Source organism: Moschus berezovskii, chromosome 11, assembly GCF_049115385.1.
Source record: "Moschus berezovskii isolate FMDL1 chromosome 11, NW_MosBer_1.0, whole genome shotgun sequence".
Classification (NCBI taxonomy): domain Eukaryota; kingdom Metazoa; phylum Chordata; class Mammalia; order Artiodactyla; family Moschidae; genus Moschus; species Moschus berezovskii.
Window position 1 is genome coordinate 101,553,594 of NC_142470.1, and position 20,729 is coordinate 101,574,322.

At 43.3% G+C, this 20,729-nt stretch overlaps 1 protein-coding gene across 2 annotated transcripts in view; it reads right to left on the reverse strand.

The window, feature by feature from the left end:
* Positions 1-20,729, reverse strand: part of IL18R1 (interleukin 18 receptor 1) — a 31,988-nt gene extending 11,259 nt beyond the window's left edge. For both annotated transcript variants that reach the window (XM_088841597.1, XM_055399783.2), the window contains exons 1-7: positions 20,059-20,729; positions 17,580-17,823; positions 14,923-15,088; positions 13,432-13,579; positions 8,602-8,664; positions 7,300-7,420; positions 3,117-3,256 (exon numbers count right to left, since the gene is read on the reverse strand). In XM_088841597.1, the coding sequence (XP_088697723.1) occupies positions 3,117-3,256; positions 7,300-7,420; positions 8,602-8,664; positions 13,432-13,579; positions 14,923-15,088; positions 17,580-17,823; positions 20,059-20,116 (940 nt within the window). In that variant the 5' untranslated portion in view covers positions 20,117-20,729. The remainder of the gene's footprint in view (positions 1-3,116; positions 3,257-7,299; positions 7,421-8,601; positions 8,665-13,431; positions 13,580-14,922; positions 15,089-17,579; positions 17,824-20,058) is intronic.

The following is a 20,729-nucleotide window of genomic DNA, read 5'->3' on the forward strand; positions in this document are numbered from 1 at the left end:
CACGAAGCACTCAGCAGCGCTCCCCGCACCGCACAGCATGACCTCACTGCTTGCCCGTCTCACCAGCCCACAGGCGCCAACGCCAGCCCCCGCTCCCCCTTGGCGCCCACACATCTGCTCTCTCCACTCGTGTCGCTGCTTCCGCTCTGCGAGGAGGGTCATCCGCGCCGTTTTTCTACACTGCACACACATATGAGTACATGGCATTCGTTTTCCTCTTTCTGACTTCACTCTGTGTGACACTCTCGAGGTGCACCCGTGTCCCTGCAAAGGACGCTGCATTGTAACTGAAGCACAGTTGACTCACACTGTTCCGCTAGTCTCAGCTGCACAGCAAACTGAATCTGTTCTGCTGCTGCTGAGTCGCTTCAGTCGTCTCTGACTCTGTGCGACCCCACAGGCGGCAGCCCACCAGGCTCTGCCGACACTGGGATTCTCCAGGCAAGAACACTGGAGTGGGTTGCCATTTCCTTCTCCAGTGCATGAAAGTAAAAAGTGAAAGTGAAGTCGCTCTGTTGTGTCCGACTCTTAGCGACCCCATGGGTTGCATCCCACCAAGCTCCTCCGTCCATGGGATTGTCCAGGCAAGAGTACTGGAGTCGGGTGCCATTGCCTTCTCTGGAATCTGTTACAGGTATACATGAATTCACTCTTCTTCAGATTCTTTCCTTGCATAGACCATTACAGAATACTGAGTAGAGTTCCCTGTGTTACACAGCAGATCCTTATTTGTTATCTAGTTTATACATAGCGGTGTGTATGTATAAAATATCCTAACCTTCCAACTTACCCCTCCCCACCCCCTTAGTCCCTGGTAACCTTGAGAGACGGAGTGCCCAGGTGAGAGTTTGTGGGCTTCAACCTGGATCCATCACCTATTCTGTGCCCGCGAGAAAGTCACCAATACCCTAAACTCAGCGGTTTATCTGTATACACAGGACAGCAAGGAAGCTAGCAATATTTTCTCCTTCACTTATAGGACTGCTGTTTTGAAGGTGGGTTAAATATTACAAATAAGAACTGAACACATTACCTGGCACTCGGCTCTGAGAAGTTTTGCATATTTTTATATGAAAATGTCCTTTGAGGAAAAAAGTTACCTTTCCTAGATTGATAGAGTTTATGCTCATTATGGACAACATAATACATAACGGTATAAGGGACAGAATAATTTTTTAAATAAATCTGCTCAAAACTTTTAAAGTTGCACACTTTTTTTTTTTAATTTTTTGGCCACACAGTGTGAGGAATCTTAGTTTTCCAACCAGGGACTGAACCCACACCCCTTGCATTGAAAGTTCCGAGTCCCAATCACTAGACCAGCAGGGAAATCCCAATAGAATACTTTTTAATAACCATTCCACAGTGTGACCATGGCCACTGCCAACACACTAGTACATTTCCTTCTAGATTTTCTTTTTTCCCTGAAAATATTTACTTAATTGGAACCACATGGTGATCACTCTTTATTGCTTAACGTTATATTATGAGCATTTCTCTAGGTCTTACAATTATAATTCATGCTATCCCAATATTTAGATCAACCGCAATTTTTCATAAATATACATAATGTTGCAATGAATATAGGTATAAACCCTTACCTATATTTCTGATTATTTTCCTCGAATACATTCTAATGGTGGTGGGATTGATTTCTAGGCCAAAGAGTATAAACATACACAAAGCTCTTGTCATCTTGAAACAATTTTAAGGATTATCTTTCCAGTAAAAGTAACTATTAGGAAATAAGTAAGCGAACACCGGGCTTCCCTGGAAGCTCAGTAGTAAAGAACCCACCTGCCAGTGCTGGAGATGTGAATTTGATCCCTGGGTCAGGAAGATTCCCCTGGAGGAGGAAATGGCAACCCACTCTAGTATTCCTGGTTGGAGAATCCCATGGACAGAGGAGCCTGCTGGGCTACACTCCATGGGGTCACAAAAGGTCAGACACAACTAAGCGACTAAACAACAAAAGCAAATGCTGTTGCTTAATAAGTTAACTCTGGATAAACATAGGCCCTGAGGTTCCTGCATCTCTGAAAGGAAGAGTGTAACTGCATCACACAAATACAGACACTTTCATGCTGGCCCACACACTCCTCCAGGGAAAACAATGGAGACAAAGGCCAAATTCCCTAGCTAATATCTGTGAGCACAGGAGAAGATGATAAGGTTAGGGTAGAAACTTTTCAGGCAGAGATAGCACAGCCTTGTGCTGACCTAGGACAGTGCACAGCTGTCTGAGCAGCTACTTTTGAGCATCTCCTGAGCTCATGTCCTGGGGCTGGACTGTTTCGGTGGAGGTTGGAGTTGGTGGTGGTGGCTGTTGAGTTGCTAACTCATGTCTCCTTCTTTGCGACTCCATGGACTGTAGCTTGCCAGCTCCTCTGTCCATGGGATTTCCTAGGCAAGAATATTGGAGTATATTGCCATTTCCTTCTTCAGGGGAATCTTCCTAACCCAGGGATCAAATGCAGGTCTCCTGCATTGCAGGTGGATTCCTTACCGACTGAGCCACCAGGGATACCCAACATGAAGGTGGGTGACTCTGGAATACTCCATCAGATGGGTGTTTCAGGCACTGAAACACCTCAAGAGTCCAGTGATCAGTCATCAAATAACTGTCCACTTGCCAAGACCAGGGACTGGCCCAAAGGAGGGAAACCTAAGTTCGTCTTTGTTGAGGGAAGGACCAGCCAAGGGTTCCTGTGCCCACAGCCCTGCTAGGTTAGGATGGAGGCAGGGCCACTGGCCTCATCCTCCGCCCGCTGCAAACTTCTCTCTGGTTGTCCAGAGTCTGGTGGAGCTGCTCAGACGACCTCCCCCATGATCCTTGCCCACCAGCATCTCCAACCCTGAGCTCCACCTACCTCCCTGCTCTGGGCCCCTGGCTGCTGCATAGGATTGGAATATGACTGAGGCTCTCATTCCTCACAAGGGACAGCAGTGAGGGCTGAGCACCAGCTTGCCACTGAACACCCGTGATACGTCACACCCTCCACCTCTCAGGAGCTTGGCTCCTGGTTTGTAAGGCGAGGAGGTGATGGGCTATGACGGGCCTCTCAGCTGCAGCCTTCTAGGCTGGCACCGACTTCCAAAAATGAACTTTCTCTCACCTTTTCGCAGCAAGATGAAGCTTTTGGTGTCGATGCCTCCCTCGTTGACCGCAGTGCAATTGTATAAAAAGTCTAGATTTCTTGTGTTTATGTTCTCAATCCTCAGTATTGTGGAAGCAAGCCATTTGCCTTCTGAAATCCTATAAGAGAGGAACATGGTTTAGCAATAGGCTGTGTGTCATTACCAGCAACATGACACATGAGAGAGGAATCTGTATGTGTAAATACATCTGTAAAAAGCAATGCTCTGTGGACTTCAGAGAGCTTCACCTTCTGCTGAGTTCTGTTCGAGTGTGAGCTGCCTGCTCCCCAGGGATGTCAGTCCTCCTGAGACCATCTGGGGCAGGTGCTGCTTAGAACTAAAATGCTTGGAAGATGACGATGTTCAGTTGAAAATACAAGAAAATATTCTCTCTCTCAGTTACAGCATACTTCATTTTACTGAATTTTGCTTTATTGCACTTTGCAGATATTGTACTTTTTACAAATTCAAGGTGTATCAAGCAAGTCTCTGGGTGCCATTTTCCCAACAGCATTGGTGTCGCATTTTGGTAATTCTCAGAAATTCACATTTTTTCATTATCATTATATTAGTAAGGGGATCTGTGAGCAGGGATCGTTGATGCCACTATCGTAATGGTTTGGGCATTTATTTTAGCCATCAAGTATTTTTAAATAAGGTATGGACATTGTTCTTTACATGTAATGCCATTGCACACTTAATAGAGTACAGTACCTGTCCAGTTGCTCATTTGTGTCTGACTCTTTTGCAACTCCATGGTCTGTAGCCCGCCAGGCTCCTCGGTCCATGCAATTTCCCAGGTAAGAATACTGGAGTGGGTTGCCATTTCCTTCTCCAGGGGATCTTCCCAATCCAGGAATCAAACCTATGTCTCCTACATCTCCTAGATTCTTTACCACTGAGTCACTGGGGAAGCCCACAGTATAGTGTAAATAATCTCACGTGCATTGGGAAACCAAAAAATTCATGGGACTTGCTTTATTGCAATATTCGCTTTATGGTGGGTCTGGAACCAAACCCGCAATGGCTCCAAGGTATGCCTGTGTTTCATCTATTCCTCCTGTCCTGACTATTCAGTGTCCCTCCCACCGAGAAGTCTCTGCCAGCAGTGACAGGGCTGCGAATCACCAGTGCAGATGCAGATGCATGTCAAGCTTGTCCTCACAATCCTAATGATAACTCTTATTTTGTTCAGCATTTAAATTAAAACACAGCACTATTTTTCAGAAACCCTCCAAGCACATGAGAAATACCAGTTAAGCTGCTCAGAGAGTGTCAGAAAATGACCAGAGACCACCAGTGCAGCCAGCTGTCTTTCTCTTCTGAAAGGACTCAAGATGTCCTGTCTTTGATACAAGGCAAATGCTCTTGATATCTGCCTCTTGCCAGTGGTAGGCTCTATAGGTTTGGGGTCAACCAGCACTCCCAGGTATAGTCATTCACCCACCAGGCCTCCAACAGCTGGACGTGGAACCCACTGCAGCCTCCAGCTCTCTCAGTTTCATTTTATAACCAAATTCTTTATAGAAGTCACCAAACCAGAAATAGCTTCCTTGGTGTCTCATATGGTAAAGAATTTGCCTGCAATGTGGGAGGACCTCGGTTTGCTCCCTGGGTTGCGAAGATCCCCTGGAGAAGGAAATGGCAACCCGCTTCAGTATTCTTGCCTGGAGAATCCCATGGACAGAAGAGCCTGGTGTAAAGAGTCCATGGGGTCGCAAAGAGTCAAACACAACTGAGCGACTAACACTTCCATCTTTCTTTCAACGTCAATGTAAAATCCACAAACAAGACACAAAAAAACGACTGAGAAGCCAAAATAGAAGACATAAGTTTATGCACCCACTACAAAGAAAGATTCAGCTTCACTTAAGCTCTTGGCTGAGTTTAAGCTCCATTTCTATAAGTTTGGTGAGTTGTTTTTCTGTGCCTCCAGAGATGAGTGATAGACCATGGGGAGGGGGAATGCAGGAATCAGTGGGGGTGGATACTGAGGACAGGACACAGCAGCTGGAGGGCCACAGAGTCTAGCTGAGCCAACATTTCATGAGCACCAGTCTCACACCTGATTCTGGGCGAGGGCACAGAGAAGAAGCACTGTAAGATGCTGGTAGACATGTGTCAGCAAGAATTGAGGGCTGCCAGCAAGTTGACAGAGAATATATATATAACATATATATGCATGTGTGTGTGTATAAAATAAGCAGAAAAAACTCAGAACTGCAGCTAAAGTGACCTGCACCTCAGGACCACGACTCACTAAACCCTGAGTGTACAATTACCTTAATAATGACAGTAATGACTCCAAACCATTCAGAATCATTTAAATGGCCATAGAGGGACTTCCCAGGTGATCCAGCGGTTAAGATTTAGCACTTCCACTTTAGGAGGTGCTGGTTCGATTCCAGGTCAGAGAACTAAGATCCCACAAAGGCAGGTGCAGGCAAAAATGAATAAATGGTCATAGGTTCAGTGTGTTTTCTTTTAATAAAGTATAACCACTCCCTTGTTGCTGTTGTTTAGTCACTCAGTCATGTCCAACTCTTTTGCAGCCCCATGGACAGCAGGGCCACAGCACACCAGGCTTCCCTGTCCTTCACTGTCTCCTGGAGTTTACTCAAACTCATGTTCTTTAAAATAGGATATTTAAGTATTAAACTATATGCCATTTGGAACTTTTTGCACTAACTCTGCCTCCTAGATATTTACACCTAACCACCCTGTTGGGTTTTTCTACCTGCTCTTATTGTGTTTCTAATTTCCATTAATGGATACTGACAGGAAAAGGCTGCCATAATTACTGTGGTCAATGTCAATTGACCAACAACAAATGTCATGGGGCAGGTGATCAGTCATTTAAATCAGTGTTTTCTTGAGTCATCATTTATACCTGACAATCTTTGGAGACCCTCTAGGCTTGCTGTACAGTAGAAACTAACACAACATTGTAAAGCAACTACACTCCAATAAAAATTTTTAAAAAGCAAATATAATTGATTAGTTGGACTACCCTAAAAAAAAAGAGAATCACTATAAGGAATGTTATACAAAGAAGCTCTGAACTATCCCTAAAGAGCAGGAGGCAGCGTCTATGTCAGCATAGCTCATGCCCAGTGAAGATATCCCCAAACACACACAAAACTGTCTTCAAATGGCTCTCTCCATCTTTGCGATTTTTAGTTCTTCTCAAGTTTCCATAATTTCCAACAACAGAACAAAGAAAAGTGTGTACGGAGGGAAGTCCAGGGGGCAGATCTGGAGAGGAAGTGGTATTAACAGATGGCCTGCCTGTGGCCTGGGGTGTTCCAGGATTCTCAGAGAGAGGTGCTGATGACGCACTGCATCACCTACGGATACCCAGCTGGGCCCACGGTGACAGGTAGGCAACACAGCCAGGCATGCAATAAGGGTCCGGAGCACACTCAAGGGGCCCAGACTAACTTGTACCCATCCCAGTCTGCTGACCTGGTCTTTTCTCTGGCACATTCATAAAATCAAAGTATTTAACACAATGTTCACAGTTCATATGACAGTGGCCTAGTTAATCACTCTTCCATAAGATGCTTAAGGTAAAGTCTTCACCCCCATCAGATCCTGACTCACCAAAAGCTACTTCTGTAAGGCGGTGCTAATAAGCCTCACTGACCTTCTTTTTCTTTTTTGACTACACCACATGGCATGCAGGATTTTAGCTCCCTGACCAGGGAACGAACCCGCACCCCTGCATTGGAAGCACCCAGACTTGACCACTGGTCTGCCAGGGAAGTCCTGGCCTTCTCTTTCTAATTTAGATCTCAGCAATAAATTTGAGAATTATAATTATAAAATATGTTAGTTATAATTATAAGTTAAATTCATCTCAAGCATCCTATCAGTCTTTCAGGAGTCTGGTGTTTTGATCTCATATATATATATATATATATATATGATACAGGGGCTTCCCTGGTGCCTCAGTGGTAAGATCCCACCTGCCAATGCAGGAGATGTGGGTTTGATTCTTGGTCTGGGAAAATCTCCCAGATTAGGAAATGGCATCCCACTCTAGTATTCTTGCCTGGGAAATCCCATGGACAGAGGAGTATGTTGGTCTAGAGCCTATGGTGTTGCAAAACACTCAGACACAACTTAGTAACTGAACAACAATATATCACATATCCATACCTAATTCTTGTCACTTCCCCTTCATGTACATTAGGATCCTTTCCATTTTTTCTCCAGGTGTTCCAGTAAATCACACCCTTTTCATTCAGCAAAGCAGAGCAGTTGAGTTCTATATCTTTTCCTAGGTAAAAGTTGACAGCCAACGTTCTGATTTTAGAAACTCAAGTTTCCCAGAGGCTAAAATTAATAAAGCCAATGTATATTAATGTAACATATAATGCTAATATAGTGCTGCATCTAAGAAAAATATGCCTTGTTTTCATTTTTTTAAAAATTATAAAGCAGAGAAATTAAGTTGTGATTACAAGTCATCACCAAACTATGAATTGGCCTCTATTCAAATATTTATGTTGAAATCAATTATTAAAACTTAGGAAGGCTAGTGGACTTTCTTTTCAACCAACGGTCTAATAAGTAGTGTCAGGCCAAAACACCCACTGTAACTTCTAGAAAAACAAAATGGATAAAAAAAATTAAGTTAGCTAAAAATTAAAGATGTTAAAGTGCAGGGAAAACCAAGAGAAACAGTTGGACAGGAAGTACACTGAAGAATAAAGTTCTTCCAGGGTGAACTGGGGCTTCCCTGGTGGTTTAGGAGTAAAGAATCCACCTGCCAATGCAGGAGATACAAGCTCAATCCCTGGGTCAGAAGATCCCCTGGCGAGGGAATAGCTACCCACTCTAGTCTTCTTGCCAGGAGAAGTACATGGACAGAGGCACCTGGCGGGCTACAGTCCATAGGGTCACAAAAGAATCCAACACGACTCAGCAACTGAATAGCAAAAACAACAGTCAAAGTGAATCCCTTAACCAAATATTCAAACCATACAGTAAGTTTGAATAATTTCTCCAGAGAATTCTCATTGAATTTTCATATTTAAAAATGACCAATTACTATTTGGAGAGGTAAATGGCAACCCACTCTCGTATTCTGGCCTGGAAAATCCCATGGACAGAGGAGCCTAGAGGTCTACAGTCCAGGGGGTTGCAAAGAGTCGGACATGACTTAGTGACTAAACAACAGTTACTGTTAGAGAAAAGCCACATAGAAAGTGACTAAAACCACAGGTCTGCAGACCATAGGCACTTCCATAATTGTTTCAACACATTGCTAATTTTAACTATCATTAAAAAGGGCAACATTCAAACAATGACAAGGTTTTCCTGCTTTTGTAATATTCTTCAGTAAAAATGGTATGTGTTACAAATACAATGTTGATCAATAAAAAAACAGATTTAGCCTTGAAAGACTCAATTATGCCCCCGTTCATAAATCCAAAATGTATGTATGTCAAAATATACCTAATTCCACTTTAACTTCATTTATCTTTGGTCCAAGAAGAACTGGAAGTATATTACTGCGGTCTGAAAGTGAATAAAGAAAAGAAAAATGCCATTAGTGTTGCATGGAGCTTTGCTGAGACAGATGTATTACAACATCTGTTGTAATATACTTATTATTCCAGGTAACAAGCATTTTAACAATCGTCACTTCACATTTATTACTTTATTGTATTTTCATTAGATAAGGGAGGCAGGGAATACTGGTTGTCCTTTCTTCCATCAACTCAAAGCTCACCTAGCTGGAGAGAGCTTATTGAACTTGGTCTCCCCTCAATTCCACCTACGACTTCTGCCCAGTCAGCTAAAAGCCAGAAATTGCAGGAAGACAATGAAACCTCCAGACTTAAAAGAGGCAGACTCACTGGGAATTGTCTTTATGTTCTCCCTTCTCTCTGCCCTCAAGGCCTCAAAATAGATTTACTGGGTGGAAGGCACTGTGAAATGGCATGTGCCAAGGATGCAGGCGCCTCTAGAAGCTGGAGAAGGCAAGGTATTGATTCTCCTGCAGAACCTCTAGGATGAACACAATCCTACCAAAACCTGGAATTTAGCCCAGGGAAACCATTTTAGACTTTTGACCTTCAAAACTCTACAATAAATTTATATTGTTTGAAGACAGGAAGTTTACGGTAATTTGTACATTCACAATGCATGCATGGAATACAGTTCTATAAGTGGACAGTTGGAGAGAAGAGGGGAAATGCTGCTAAAGTAAATGAACCCTAGAAACTAAGCCCACGACCTTGTTGGATGAGTCAACTGTTTACAGCTTCCTGGGAAAGAACAAGAAGGGTGGATAAGCCACCTGTCTTCAGACACTTGAAGGAGCTGTCATTTGCAGAAGGGATCAGATTTAATTTGTGGAGTTACTGAAGGCAACCACAGACATGAGTGGAAACTACAGGGAGGTGTCAGTTCAGTTCAGCTGCTCAGTCGCATCTGACTCTTTGTGACCCCACAGTCTGCAGCACGCCCCACCTTCCTGTCCATCACCAACTCCTGGAATTTGCTCAAACTCATATCCATTGAGTTGGTGATGCCACCCAGCCATCTCATCCTCTGTCATCCCCTTCTTCTCCTGCCTTCAATCTTTCCCAGCATCAGGGTCTTTTCAAATGAATCAATTCTTCACATCAGGTGGCCAAAGTGTTGGAGTTTCAGCTTCAGCATCAGTCCTTCCAATGAACACTCAGGACTGATCTCCTTTAGGATAGACTGTTTGGATCTCTGAGCTGTCCAAGGGACTCTCAAGAGTCTTCTCCAACACCACAGTTCAAAAGCATCAATTCTTTGGCACTCAGCTTTCTTTACAGTCCAACTCTCATATCCATACGTGACTACTGGAAAAACCATAGCTTTGACTAGATGGACCTTTCTGGCAAAGTAATGTCTGCTTTTTAATATGCTGCCTAGGTTGGTCATAATTTTCCTTCCAAGGAGTAAGTGTCTTTTAATTTCATGGCTATAGTCATCATCTGCAGTGATTTTGGAGCCCAAGAAAATAAAGTCTCTCACTGTTTCCATTATTTCCCATCTATTTGCCATGAAGTGATGGGACCAGATGCCATGATCTTAGTTGTCTGAATGTTGAGTTTTAAGCCAGCTTCTTTACTCCTCTTTCCGTTTCATCAAGAGGCTTTTTAGTTCTTCTTCACTTTCTGCCATGAGTGTGGTGTCATCTGAATATCTGAGGTTACTGATATTTCTCCCAGGAATCTTGATTCCAGCTTGTGTTTCATCCAGCCCAGCATTTCTCATGATATATAAGTTAAATAAGCAGGGTGACAATATACAGCCTTGACGTACTCCTTTCCCGATTTGGAACCAGTGTGTTGTTCCATGTCCAGTTCTAACTGCTTTTTCTTGACCTGCATACAGATTTCTCAGGAGGCTGGTCAGGTGGTCTGGTATTCCTATCTCTTTAAGAATTTTCCACAGTTCATTGTGAAGGCATAACTGGACTCAATGGGGAAAAAAAGACTCGTTGACAATCAAGTGTTAAAATCTGGACCCAGCTGCTGAATGGCTTGCTCATTTCCAAGGCAGTTCCCAAGAAGAGACTGAATGATCTATTGCTGGCTGAGCCATATGAAAGATATCTTCACTGGGTGGGATTTAATTAAATAATTACTTCTAAGGTCTCCAGCTCTGGTGCTCTGATGGCTTAGATGGTAAAGAATCTGCCTGAAATGCAGGAGACCTGGGTTAGATCCCTGGGTTGGGAAGATCCCTTGGAGAAGCAAATGGCCACCCACTCCAGTATTCTTGCCTGGAGAGTCCCCAAGGACAGAGGAGCCAGGAAGGCTACAGTCCATGTAATCGCAAAGAGTTAGACATGACTGAAGAGACTTTCCAAGCAAGCAAGCAAGGTCTCCAATACCCTACAAGTCCAGGCTTAAGTGTTTCCATTACATAGGGTCTGGGTTCATGGTAAACCAGAATAAAAGCCATCATCCCCAAATGTAAAGCTTCTTCCACAGTCACACCTGTGCTCCTTACATGCTCTCACCTGAGTTGACTGTCCCTAGTGTTTCCTCCTATCTGTCCTTCATCCTCTGCCTCTAGGAACCAGCTCAAACAGCCTCCAACATCTCTTCTACCTCTGGACTCTTTCTGAACCCTTAGAAACTCACAGATGACTCCAATTTCATATCCATAGTGCTTCTATGTGGCTCATCATCTGATGCAGAGCAAGATCCAGTGGGGCTCCTAGGCACAAAAGTCTGTGTCCTCCATTTATTGAATACAGGAAATTGGCTTCATTCAGCGTCCAGGACCTTCCCTGAGTTTCCAGGATGCAGCGACAAGGGAGGAACAGTCAAGAAACAACAGTGTAGCCTTGGGGCAGAGTCCTGGTTTCCCCTCAAGGGGTACACAGTACAGTATCTTTGAGCTGTTTTGCAAATACTGAAACCCCCACCAGGTGGGAGAAGTTAGCAATGATAAATGGAATACTTTCTGCCTCATCAGTGAATAAAGGATGTCACAATCATCGGAGACTGCTGCTGCTGTTGTTCCGTTGCTCAGCCATGTCCAGCTCTTTGTAATCCCATGGATTGTAGCGCATTAAGCTTCCCTGTCCTTCACTATCTCCTGGAGTTTGCTCAAACTCACGACCATTGAGTCTGTCATGTTATCCAAACATCTTATCCTCATCAGAGATTGCAGCCCTCCAATGTGAGCTAGGGCTTCCCAGATGGTGTTAGTGGTAAAGAATCCACCTGCTAATGCAGGAGTCGCAAAAGACACAGATTCAATCCCCGGGTCAAGAAGATCTCCTGGAGGGGGAAATGGCAACCCACTCCAGGTTCAATCCCTGGGTTGAGAAGAACCCCTGAATTAGGAAACGGCAACCCACTCCCATATTCTTGCCTGGGAGATCCCATGGACTGAAGAGCCTGGCAGGCTACAGTCCATGGGGTTGCACAGTCAGACACAACTGAGAAAATGAGCACAGCACGAATGTGAGCTTTTGAGCCCTGAGGGAACTCAGGAAGTAGCACACTTGCCATCTCGCAGTGATCAGGCTACAGCCAGTGCCCAGGGTGAGCCCTTAGGTAACTCCAGATGTGAAAACACAGGATACGGGCCCCAGATAGCTGAAGTGAAGTGAAAGTTGCTCAGTTGTGTCCCACTGTTTGCGACCCCATGGACGATACAGTCCATGGAATTCTCCAGGCCAGAATACTGGAGTGGGTATCCTTTCCCTTCTCCAAGGGATCTTCCCAACTCAGGGGTGAAAGCCAGGTCTCCCGCATTGCAGATTCTTTACCAGCTGAGCCACCACGGAAGCAAAGGTGCATAGCAAAGGAATGACTTCAGGGAGCCCAGATTCTTATATCTTCCCATGCACAGAAAAGCGCTAAATTCCTTAACTTGTGACACCTAGTTTTCTTTAATTAACAGTACTCTTGAGGTTCAGATTACCTGCCCTTTGTTGCAAAACTTCTAACCTGGCTCCCCGTTTACCTCCTTGGCGCAGTTCTCTCAGGGTTACTTGAGATGCTGCCTTCTGGGCTTCATAACTCTCAACTTTGAGGCTGTAAATATTTTTTAAGTTGACAATGGCATGCTACCCACAAGAATATAGACCCCAGACTGGTTACAACCGGGTTGATCATGCTGATGCTCACTTACCTCACCACCAACCAATCAGAAGAATGTCCTCAAGCTCACCACGCCCTCTTTGAACCATGATTCTGACTCCTCACTACCCCTTCCAGGTGGAGACACACAATCTTGAGGGCATTAGCCCACCATGGCCCCCTTTACCTGGTAAAGTAATAAAGCAATTTCTTTCTACTTCACCTAAAATTCTGAATCCAAGATTTAAATCAGTGTCAGGGTCCAGAGTTCAGATTTGGCTTTAAACTCTCCTGATTATATATAATCAGATTCCTGAAAACAGTGCATTATTCACTTAATTTCATATTTCCCTGCTTTTCTTACCTCCTAATATTCAGTTTATTGAATATAGATGCTCAATAAGTAATACTGAGTGAAAGCAGATGCTTAAGAAAAGATTCCACAATGTACTGAAATACCAAATGAGAGAACATCAGAGGCTCACTTATATCAACTTTCATTACCCACCCTCACTCCATCACTGCAAAATTATTCAGAGTGGAAGATGATGCCAAAATGATTTTGACCCTTATATGTGAACTAGTGATGTGGTCACAAGTCCAACTAAATTGCCTCTGCCTTCCTGTATGGCTTTAGAAGAAAGAAAATAGTCCCTTTTACTAAGATACATTTGTTTCTTCCTGATTCTAAAATTTCTCTTACCTCCAACTACTGTAATATTGAAGGTTTTGGTGACGTTGAATAGTTTTCCATTATGATGTAGGAAAAACACACAGGTATAATATCCCTGATCTTTAAACTCTGCATTCTTTAAAAATGGGTTTTGATTGTTCTCCATCTTTTCACAGTTCTGTTTTAGAAAAAGCAAGTTAAAATACCTTGAGTAAAAATGGTATTCTATGACAAGAATTTAAAATGTTAAGTTAAAGATCTTTAGAGAAAGAGGGAAAGAGAATGAAAACTAGCAATTCCTAAACAAATGTCTCAGTGATTTGGTACTGCCTCTACTGGAACAATGAAATATAGTCCCATCAGTGAATTGGACCATGAAACAAAAAAGATAAACTAGTGGAATTAGAATGAGGTCTGTAGTTTGTTCAGTTCAGTCGCTCAGTTGTGTCCGACTCTTTGCAACTCCATGAACCGCAGCACGCCAGGCCTCCCTGTCCATCACCAACTCCCGGAGTCTACCCAAACCCATGTGATTGAGTCAGTGATGCCATCCAACCATCTCATCCTCTGTCGTCCCCTTCTCCTGCCTTCAATCTTTCCCAGCATCAGGGTCTTTTCAAATGAGTCAGTTCTTCACATCAGGTGGCCAAAGTATTGGAGTTTCAGCTTCAACATCAGTCCTTCCAATGAACACCCAGGCCTGATCTCCTTTAGGATGGACTGGTTGGATCTCCTTGCAGTCCAAAGGACTCTTAAGAGTCTTCTCCAACACCATAGTTCAAAAGCATATTGTTTCAGTGCTAATTTCCTGGTTATGACTGTTGTATTATGTGGTTATATATGTATATTGTTAACAAGGATAAGATGAATAAAGGGTATATGTGAACAATAAAAAAAAAAAAAGAAATACAATCCTGCTTCTGGTATTAGCATTAGCATCATTAATACTCTCTGGTAAATAGAGTATGCGGATATTGTAAATGCTTTCATCATTTCCTTTTAATCTCTCTTATACACACAAAGGCAGGGAGGAAGAGGAGGAAGGGGAGAGAGAGAGAGGGAAAAACTACCACAAAATATCCCTATTTGGGTCAAAACTTTCCACACAACTATTTCTTAATGCTTTTAGCCTAATTCCACTCAGGACTACCCATCCTAGGGGTGGGTAGTGGAGGGGGGAGCAGAGATTACTCAGAGAATCACATTCCCAGCAGACCACCTAGCCCCGCTGAAGTCCCCCACCAGAAGACAGTAGACTGGTTAGAAAGGCATAAAGAGGGCTTAATTGGTGATCCAGTGGTTAAGAATCTGACTGCCAATGCAGATTCAATGTGTGTACTGAATGCCTAACCTGGAGCATCCTACATGGATGTAGGAGCTCAGACAAGTCAGCTGAGCTGTGCAGACCCACAGCTTGTATGTTACATGTTATGAGACCAGAATGCTGCACAGCCATCAGACCCTTCTTTTGGAACTTTGTCTTTTCTATTGTCTTCAGTTAAAATATTTTAAAAGCACTACCTTATACAATACCGTTCTATTGGCCAGTTGTTGATAGTAACTGTGTTCACAGGCTATCTGCAAAGATTTCTTAACTTCCACAGCTTTACTCATTACCAGTTTCTCAGTAAAACAGCTATGTTTACTTCTTGGGATGACATTTAATTTCCAGTCATGAGTATCATTTCTAGAAAATAAAGGTTTAGAGATATTTTATCATAGGACAGAGACTTTTCAAATACCACTTTTCAGTAACCAATCCAGTAAAAAAAAGTTCCCTTATTTTCATAAAAAAAGGCTCATTCATGGATGTCCAAATCCTTTTCTTCTACCCCAACTGTGAGTTATATAGTCTACCTTAATGTGGAAAGACCCAGCTGTAACCCACTTCTGGAATCACCCCTGTTAAAAGGTCACATAACACTCACAGGTTAATAAGAGATTCTGAATTTCTTTCTGACTCCTGGGAGTTCCTGTATGCAAAAACAAACCCAAATGACCTCACTCTGTGCAAAACCGCAGGAGTGCAATTAAGGTTTCACTGTGATGTCTCACTCTGCTCTCAAGGGCTCTGATGACAAATCAGGACTCACTCCAGAGGTGCTCAGGAAAGAAATCTACTATGTCCAGCAGTGTTCCATCACCATGCACCTGGCCCTGAGCTATTTTTAAGGTCAGTCTCAAATCTCTATAAAAATCCACACATGGAACTTTCCTGATGGTCAAGTGGTTACAAATTCGCATTGCAATGCAGGGCACGTGGGTTCAACCCCTAGTCTGGGAAGATTCCACCTGCCATGGGGCACCTAAGCCCCACGTGCCACAACTACTGAAGCCCGCACGCCCTAGAGCCCGTTCTCTGTTATGAGAAGCCGATGCAATGAGATGCCTGCTCACTGCAACTAGAGAGTAGCCTTCACTCACTGCAACTAGAGGAAGTGAAGATCCAGTGCAACCAAAAACAAAAATAAATTAATTTAAAAGAAAACCACACATATATCATGCATACATAAGTACATACATAACATCACAGAGGTACCAGATTAACACGACGTCATCTGTGCTTTCACTAACGGTTCATCACATAGAATATTTCTTGCCCCAGTTACTCCTTCCCCATCTCACCAAATAAAGTATCAGTTCAGTTCAGTTCAGTCGCTCAGGTGTGTCCGACTCTTTGCGACCCCATGAATCACAGCACACCAGGCCTCCCTGTCCATCACCAACTCCCGGAGTTCACTCAAACTCATGTCCATTGAGTCAGTGATGCCATCCAGCCATCTCATTCTCTGTTGTCCCTGTCTCCTCCTGCCCCCAACCCCTCCCAGCATTAGAGTCTTTTCCAGTGAGTCAACTCGTTGCATGAGGTGGCCAAAGTATTGGAGTTTCAGCTTTAGCATCAGTCCTTCCAATGAACACCCAGGATTGATCTCCTTTAGAATGGACTGGTTGGATCTCCTCGCAGTCCAAGGGACTCTCAAGAGTCTTCTCCAGCACCGCAGTTCAAAAGCATCAAGTCTTCACAGTCCAACTCTCACATCCATACATGACCACGGGAAAAACCATTGCCTTGACTAGACGGACCTTGGTTGGCAAAGTAATGTCTCTGCTTTGTAATACGCTATCTAGGTTGGTCATAACTTTTCTTCCAAGGAGCAAGCGTCTTTTAATTTCATGGCTGCAATCAGCATCTGCAGCGATTTTGGAGCCCAAAAAAATAAAGTCTGACACTATTTCCACTGTTTCCCATCTAAATAAAGTATAGAGATAACTAAGTTCAGAAATAATCACTGACATGTTCAGTGAGCGGCTGTCATTTCATAGAATTCAGGATTCTTGACTACAGGCATCCTGGAAGACTCTGTCTAGGCTTAGTCCTGAGAAGGCTGTGCAAAGTCCATTGGATGCTCCACTCTCACTGCCCTGGGAGGTCAGTTTGTGATTGTCTGACACACACATCTTTCACCAGCACTGCCACGTGGCTCTCATTCAGCTCCTGAAAACTGGACTAGGGTGTGTGTGTTCATCGCTCAATCATGTCTGACTCTGCAACCCCAGGGACTGTAGCCCACCAGGCTCTTCTGGTCATGGTGTTTCCCAGGCAAGAATACTAGTGTGGGTTGCCATACCCTTCTCCAGGGGATCTTCCCAACCCAGGGATCAAATCCGTGTCTCTTGTGTCTCCTGCACTGGCAAACGGTTCCTTTACTACCGAGCCACCAAAGAATTATGGCCGCCAGGACTAGAGAGTGTCTACCCAATTCCAGCCCATCTCCCCAGTTCAAGGTCACCACCCCGGAATCTGTTCTGGTTCACTTCATGCTTAGAAACATCATGAAGCCTGTACCACTTGATTCTTTGGACTGCTGACTTTGGGCAACAGGAGCAGCTGCATTAAAAAATGAATTTCATTGAAGCCTCAGTTATCTTTGGCAAGGGTCACCAAAAAGTAAGTCACACTGAGGCAATCCCCTTTCATTAACATTACTAAGAAAATAAACATAGGGCAGTATTTAATTCAACTTTTCAACAATGACGTATTACTTCATGCTGTAGGAAGAACAGGAAGAAGAAAACTTACGGATAATCAGACTTCTCCAATCATTGTTTCTTTGATTTGCCAAACCAAGTCTAAGAGTTCTGCGAAATGCACTACCACAAAGACAAGGTATGCTCACCCCATTTGGAAGGAGTAAGATCCACTGTCAATCAACTCTGCTGGCCAAAACTCCAGAACATAATCACGCAAAAGGATTCTGGGTGAACTGCTCAAGTTCAGGTCAACAGGTCCATGTGATTCATTTTTGTACCATTTTATGGTGGTTTTTTTTTTCTCATGCTCGGGTGAAGATGAGCAATATTTCAGATAGAAAGGTTCCCCTTCGACAGCGGTAATGTGAAGACGTGAGGTACAAGTTTCTTCTAAAGATTAGAAAAGTAAAAGGAAAAAAAACAGAATGACAAATATAAGTTTTCTTCAGATGAAGAAGCTGGGTTGGTAAGAACATCCTGAGGAAACTCGATGTCTAATTTCTGTGGGTTCTTATTTTAGGGTCAACCTTTTCAACACTAAGAAACAGGAGGTCAATCTCTCTAACAGTAAGGCACTTGCAGAAGGTAAATGAAGGCAAAATTTCCAACATCAATTCCCAAACAGAAAGATAATGGAACTTAACCTACAGAAGCTGGAAGACAAATAAATGCACATAGTCTATGGCACCCCACTCCAGTGTTCTTGCCTGCAGAATCCCAGAGATGGGGGAGCCTGGTGGGCTGCCGTTTATGGGGTCGCACATAGTTGGACACAACTGAAGCTACTTAGCAGCAGAAGCAGCAGTCTCTTAAAAGAAAATGTCACACATGACAGTCACCAAGGTCACAGTGTTGCCATACTTACCCTGAAATATCCCAGTTGAGGCATCACCATGGGAAAAAAAAAAGAAACCTAGAAACCTCAGAGTTTCCCACCTAAATCATCAGAAGTCTCACGGGTCTTGCTCTCAAGCAGTCTACCTAACCATTCCCTGGGCAAGGGAGAGGATGGTTAAAAGTACGCCTCAGTTCAGTCAGTTCAGTTCAGTCACCCAGTCGTGTCCAGCTCTTTGTGACCCCATGAATCACAGCACACCAGGCCTCCCTGTCCATCACCAACTTCCAGAGTTCACTCAAACTCATGTCCATCGAGTCAGCAATGCCATCCAGCCATCTCGTTCTCTGTCGTCCCCTTCTCCTCCTGCCCTCAATCTCTCCCAGCATCAGAGTCTTTTCCAGTAAGTCAACTCTTCACATGAGGTGGCCAAAGTATTGGAGTTTCAGCTTTAGCATCAGTCCTTCTGTGTGTAAATCCATTACTTCTCTAGGTTATCATGTGGATAATCAATAATTGACTCATATAATTCACAGATGATTAATTCATATTGACTTACTCAAATCTGGGTCACTTCTTTCTGAGATCTCTCTCTCCTTCCCTCTTTCTCAACTAACCCAGACACTATGGCTTTAGGGATTTATCAGATCCTTTGGGTCATCCTGAGGCACCTCTCCCCTCCTTCTTCACTTCCAATAGTTCAAAGTAGGCAGGAATGGACTTTTTCCCTATCCTGTCTTCTGGAAGCTCCCTTTGACTGCATTTTGAACATGAGAACACCTACATTGAACCAAGCAGTTCTCTGGGGGGATACAAAGTATGTGCCTTCTCTATAGTCAGAGTTTATTTTTCAAAGCAACTGTCTGGTTTTAATTCAGTGTTGTTAACCACAAGGTAGAGAGGAAGTGGCTCCAATGGCAGAAGCATTCTTTGAAAACATGGCTGTCAAAGCGACCATGGAGCATAGCACTTAATGAGCATCAATCTTGCTTCTGGTAGTTGTTACAAAATCTTTAACTTACAGCTCAGGACTTCAACTTAGAAGGTGTGATACATGTGTAAATGAGGGTGTTAGTTTTAACTGACACCTAAAAGGATGGTAGGTCAGTAAAAGCTTGATATATTTTCCAGTTTAAGAGAGATAACCTACATATGCGTGCTTGCTAAGTAGCTTCAGCCATGTCCAACTCTTTGTGACCCTATAAAATGGAGCCCGTCAGACTCCAGTGTCCATGGGATTTCCCAGGCAAGAATACTGGAGTGGGCAGCCATTCCCTCCTCCTGGGGATCTTCCTCACCCAGGGATCAAACCCAGGTCTTCTGTTTGGCAGGCAGATTCTTTACTGTTGAACCACCAGGGAAACCCCAGGGAGCCATGACATAACCTCTCTTTGGGATGGCAACCACATGTGCAAAACTTTGTAAAAATCAGTGACATGAATGGTTGTAAGCTCTTTGGTTTCAAATAACATGAAGCCAATTTTAAACTCAGACAAATGTATTTCAGAATAAAAGTTTCTACTTCCTGCTGTCTACATAAACTCACAGGGTTGAATCTTCCCTGTATCAGTAACCTCACATGAGTTTTTACTTGATTCCATTCCTATAAAGCTCTCATTTTCTATGCTAGGAACACCAAAGGGTTGGTAATTTTCTAAAGTAAAATTTTAAATCACAAATTTTAATAAGTTCAACATCTTTAGTAACCACTTCCACATAAATAAATAAAACGTTGATATTCCCTCTAGAACACCAACGAAGCAAGCTTGTGATTAATTATAACTACTCACCCGAGGTGCTTATAAACATAAGTACCCAAAGTGTCAGGGGTATTTCTCTACAATGCATGTTTAGGATTCTGCTTCAAATGGCTTCTCTAGAAAACAGAATAAAACAGATTCAGACAAGACTTTCAAACAAAAGCATACCTGTTTCATGAAGGAGGTTTTAAAAGTCTTCTGGCAGACAGGCTAAAAAATTAGCTCAACAAATGTTCATTTCCCTTCATACAGTCACCAGTATTCCTTAGAACTTTCAGCCATGTAGAATTAATAAAATTTCAAGGCAAATCAGGGGGAGTACCTGAAAATGCAAATTTCTAAGACGGCCTTATTTTAGGTCTGGTCCTTGAAGGTCAAAGGTGAGGACAACAGTATTTCCAGAAAATCCACTATCCTGTGAATGAACAGTCTGCCTGTGTGGAAGTGTGTGTGTATGTGCATTGAAGCTTCTTTTTTTCCCTCCCACTACACCAAAATATTCATCACAATCTTCATATAGGTTGAATTTTTAAATATTGACCTTTTTCTTTTCAGAACTGTTTTTCACAAGTTAGAAGCTACGTTTATCTTGCTCATCACTGTATCACTAAAGTCAATGCCTCCCACATAGTAAGCACTCATTAACACTTGTTTAGAAGGAAGAGGTGTGTCTATACTCACATAACCATAGAAAAACTCCC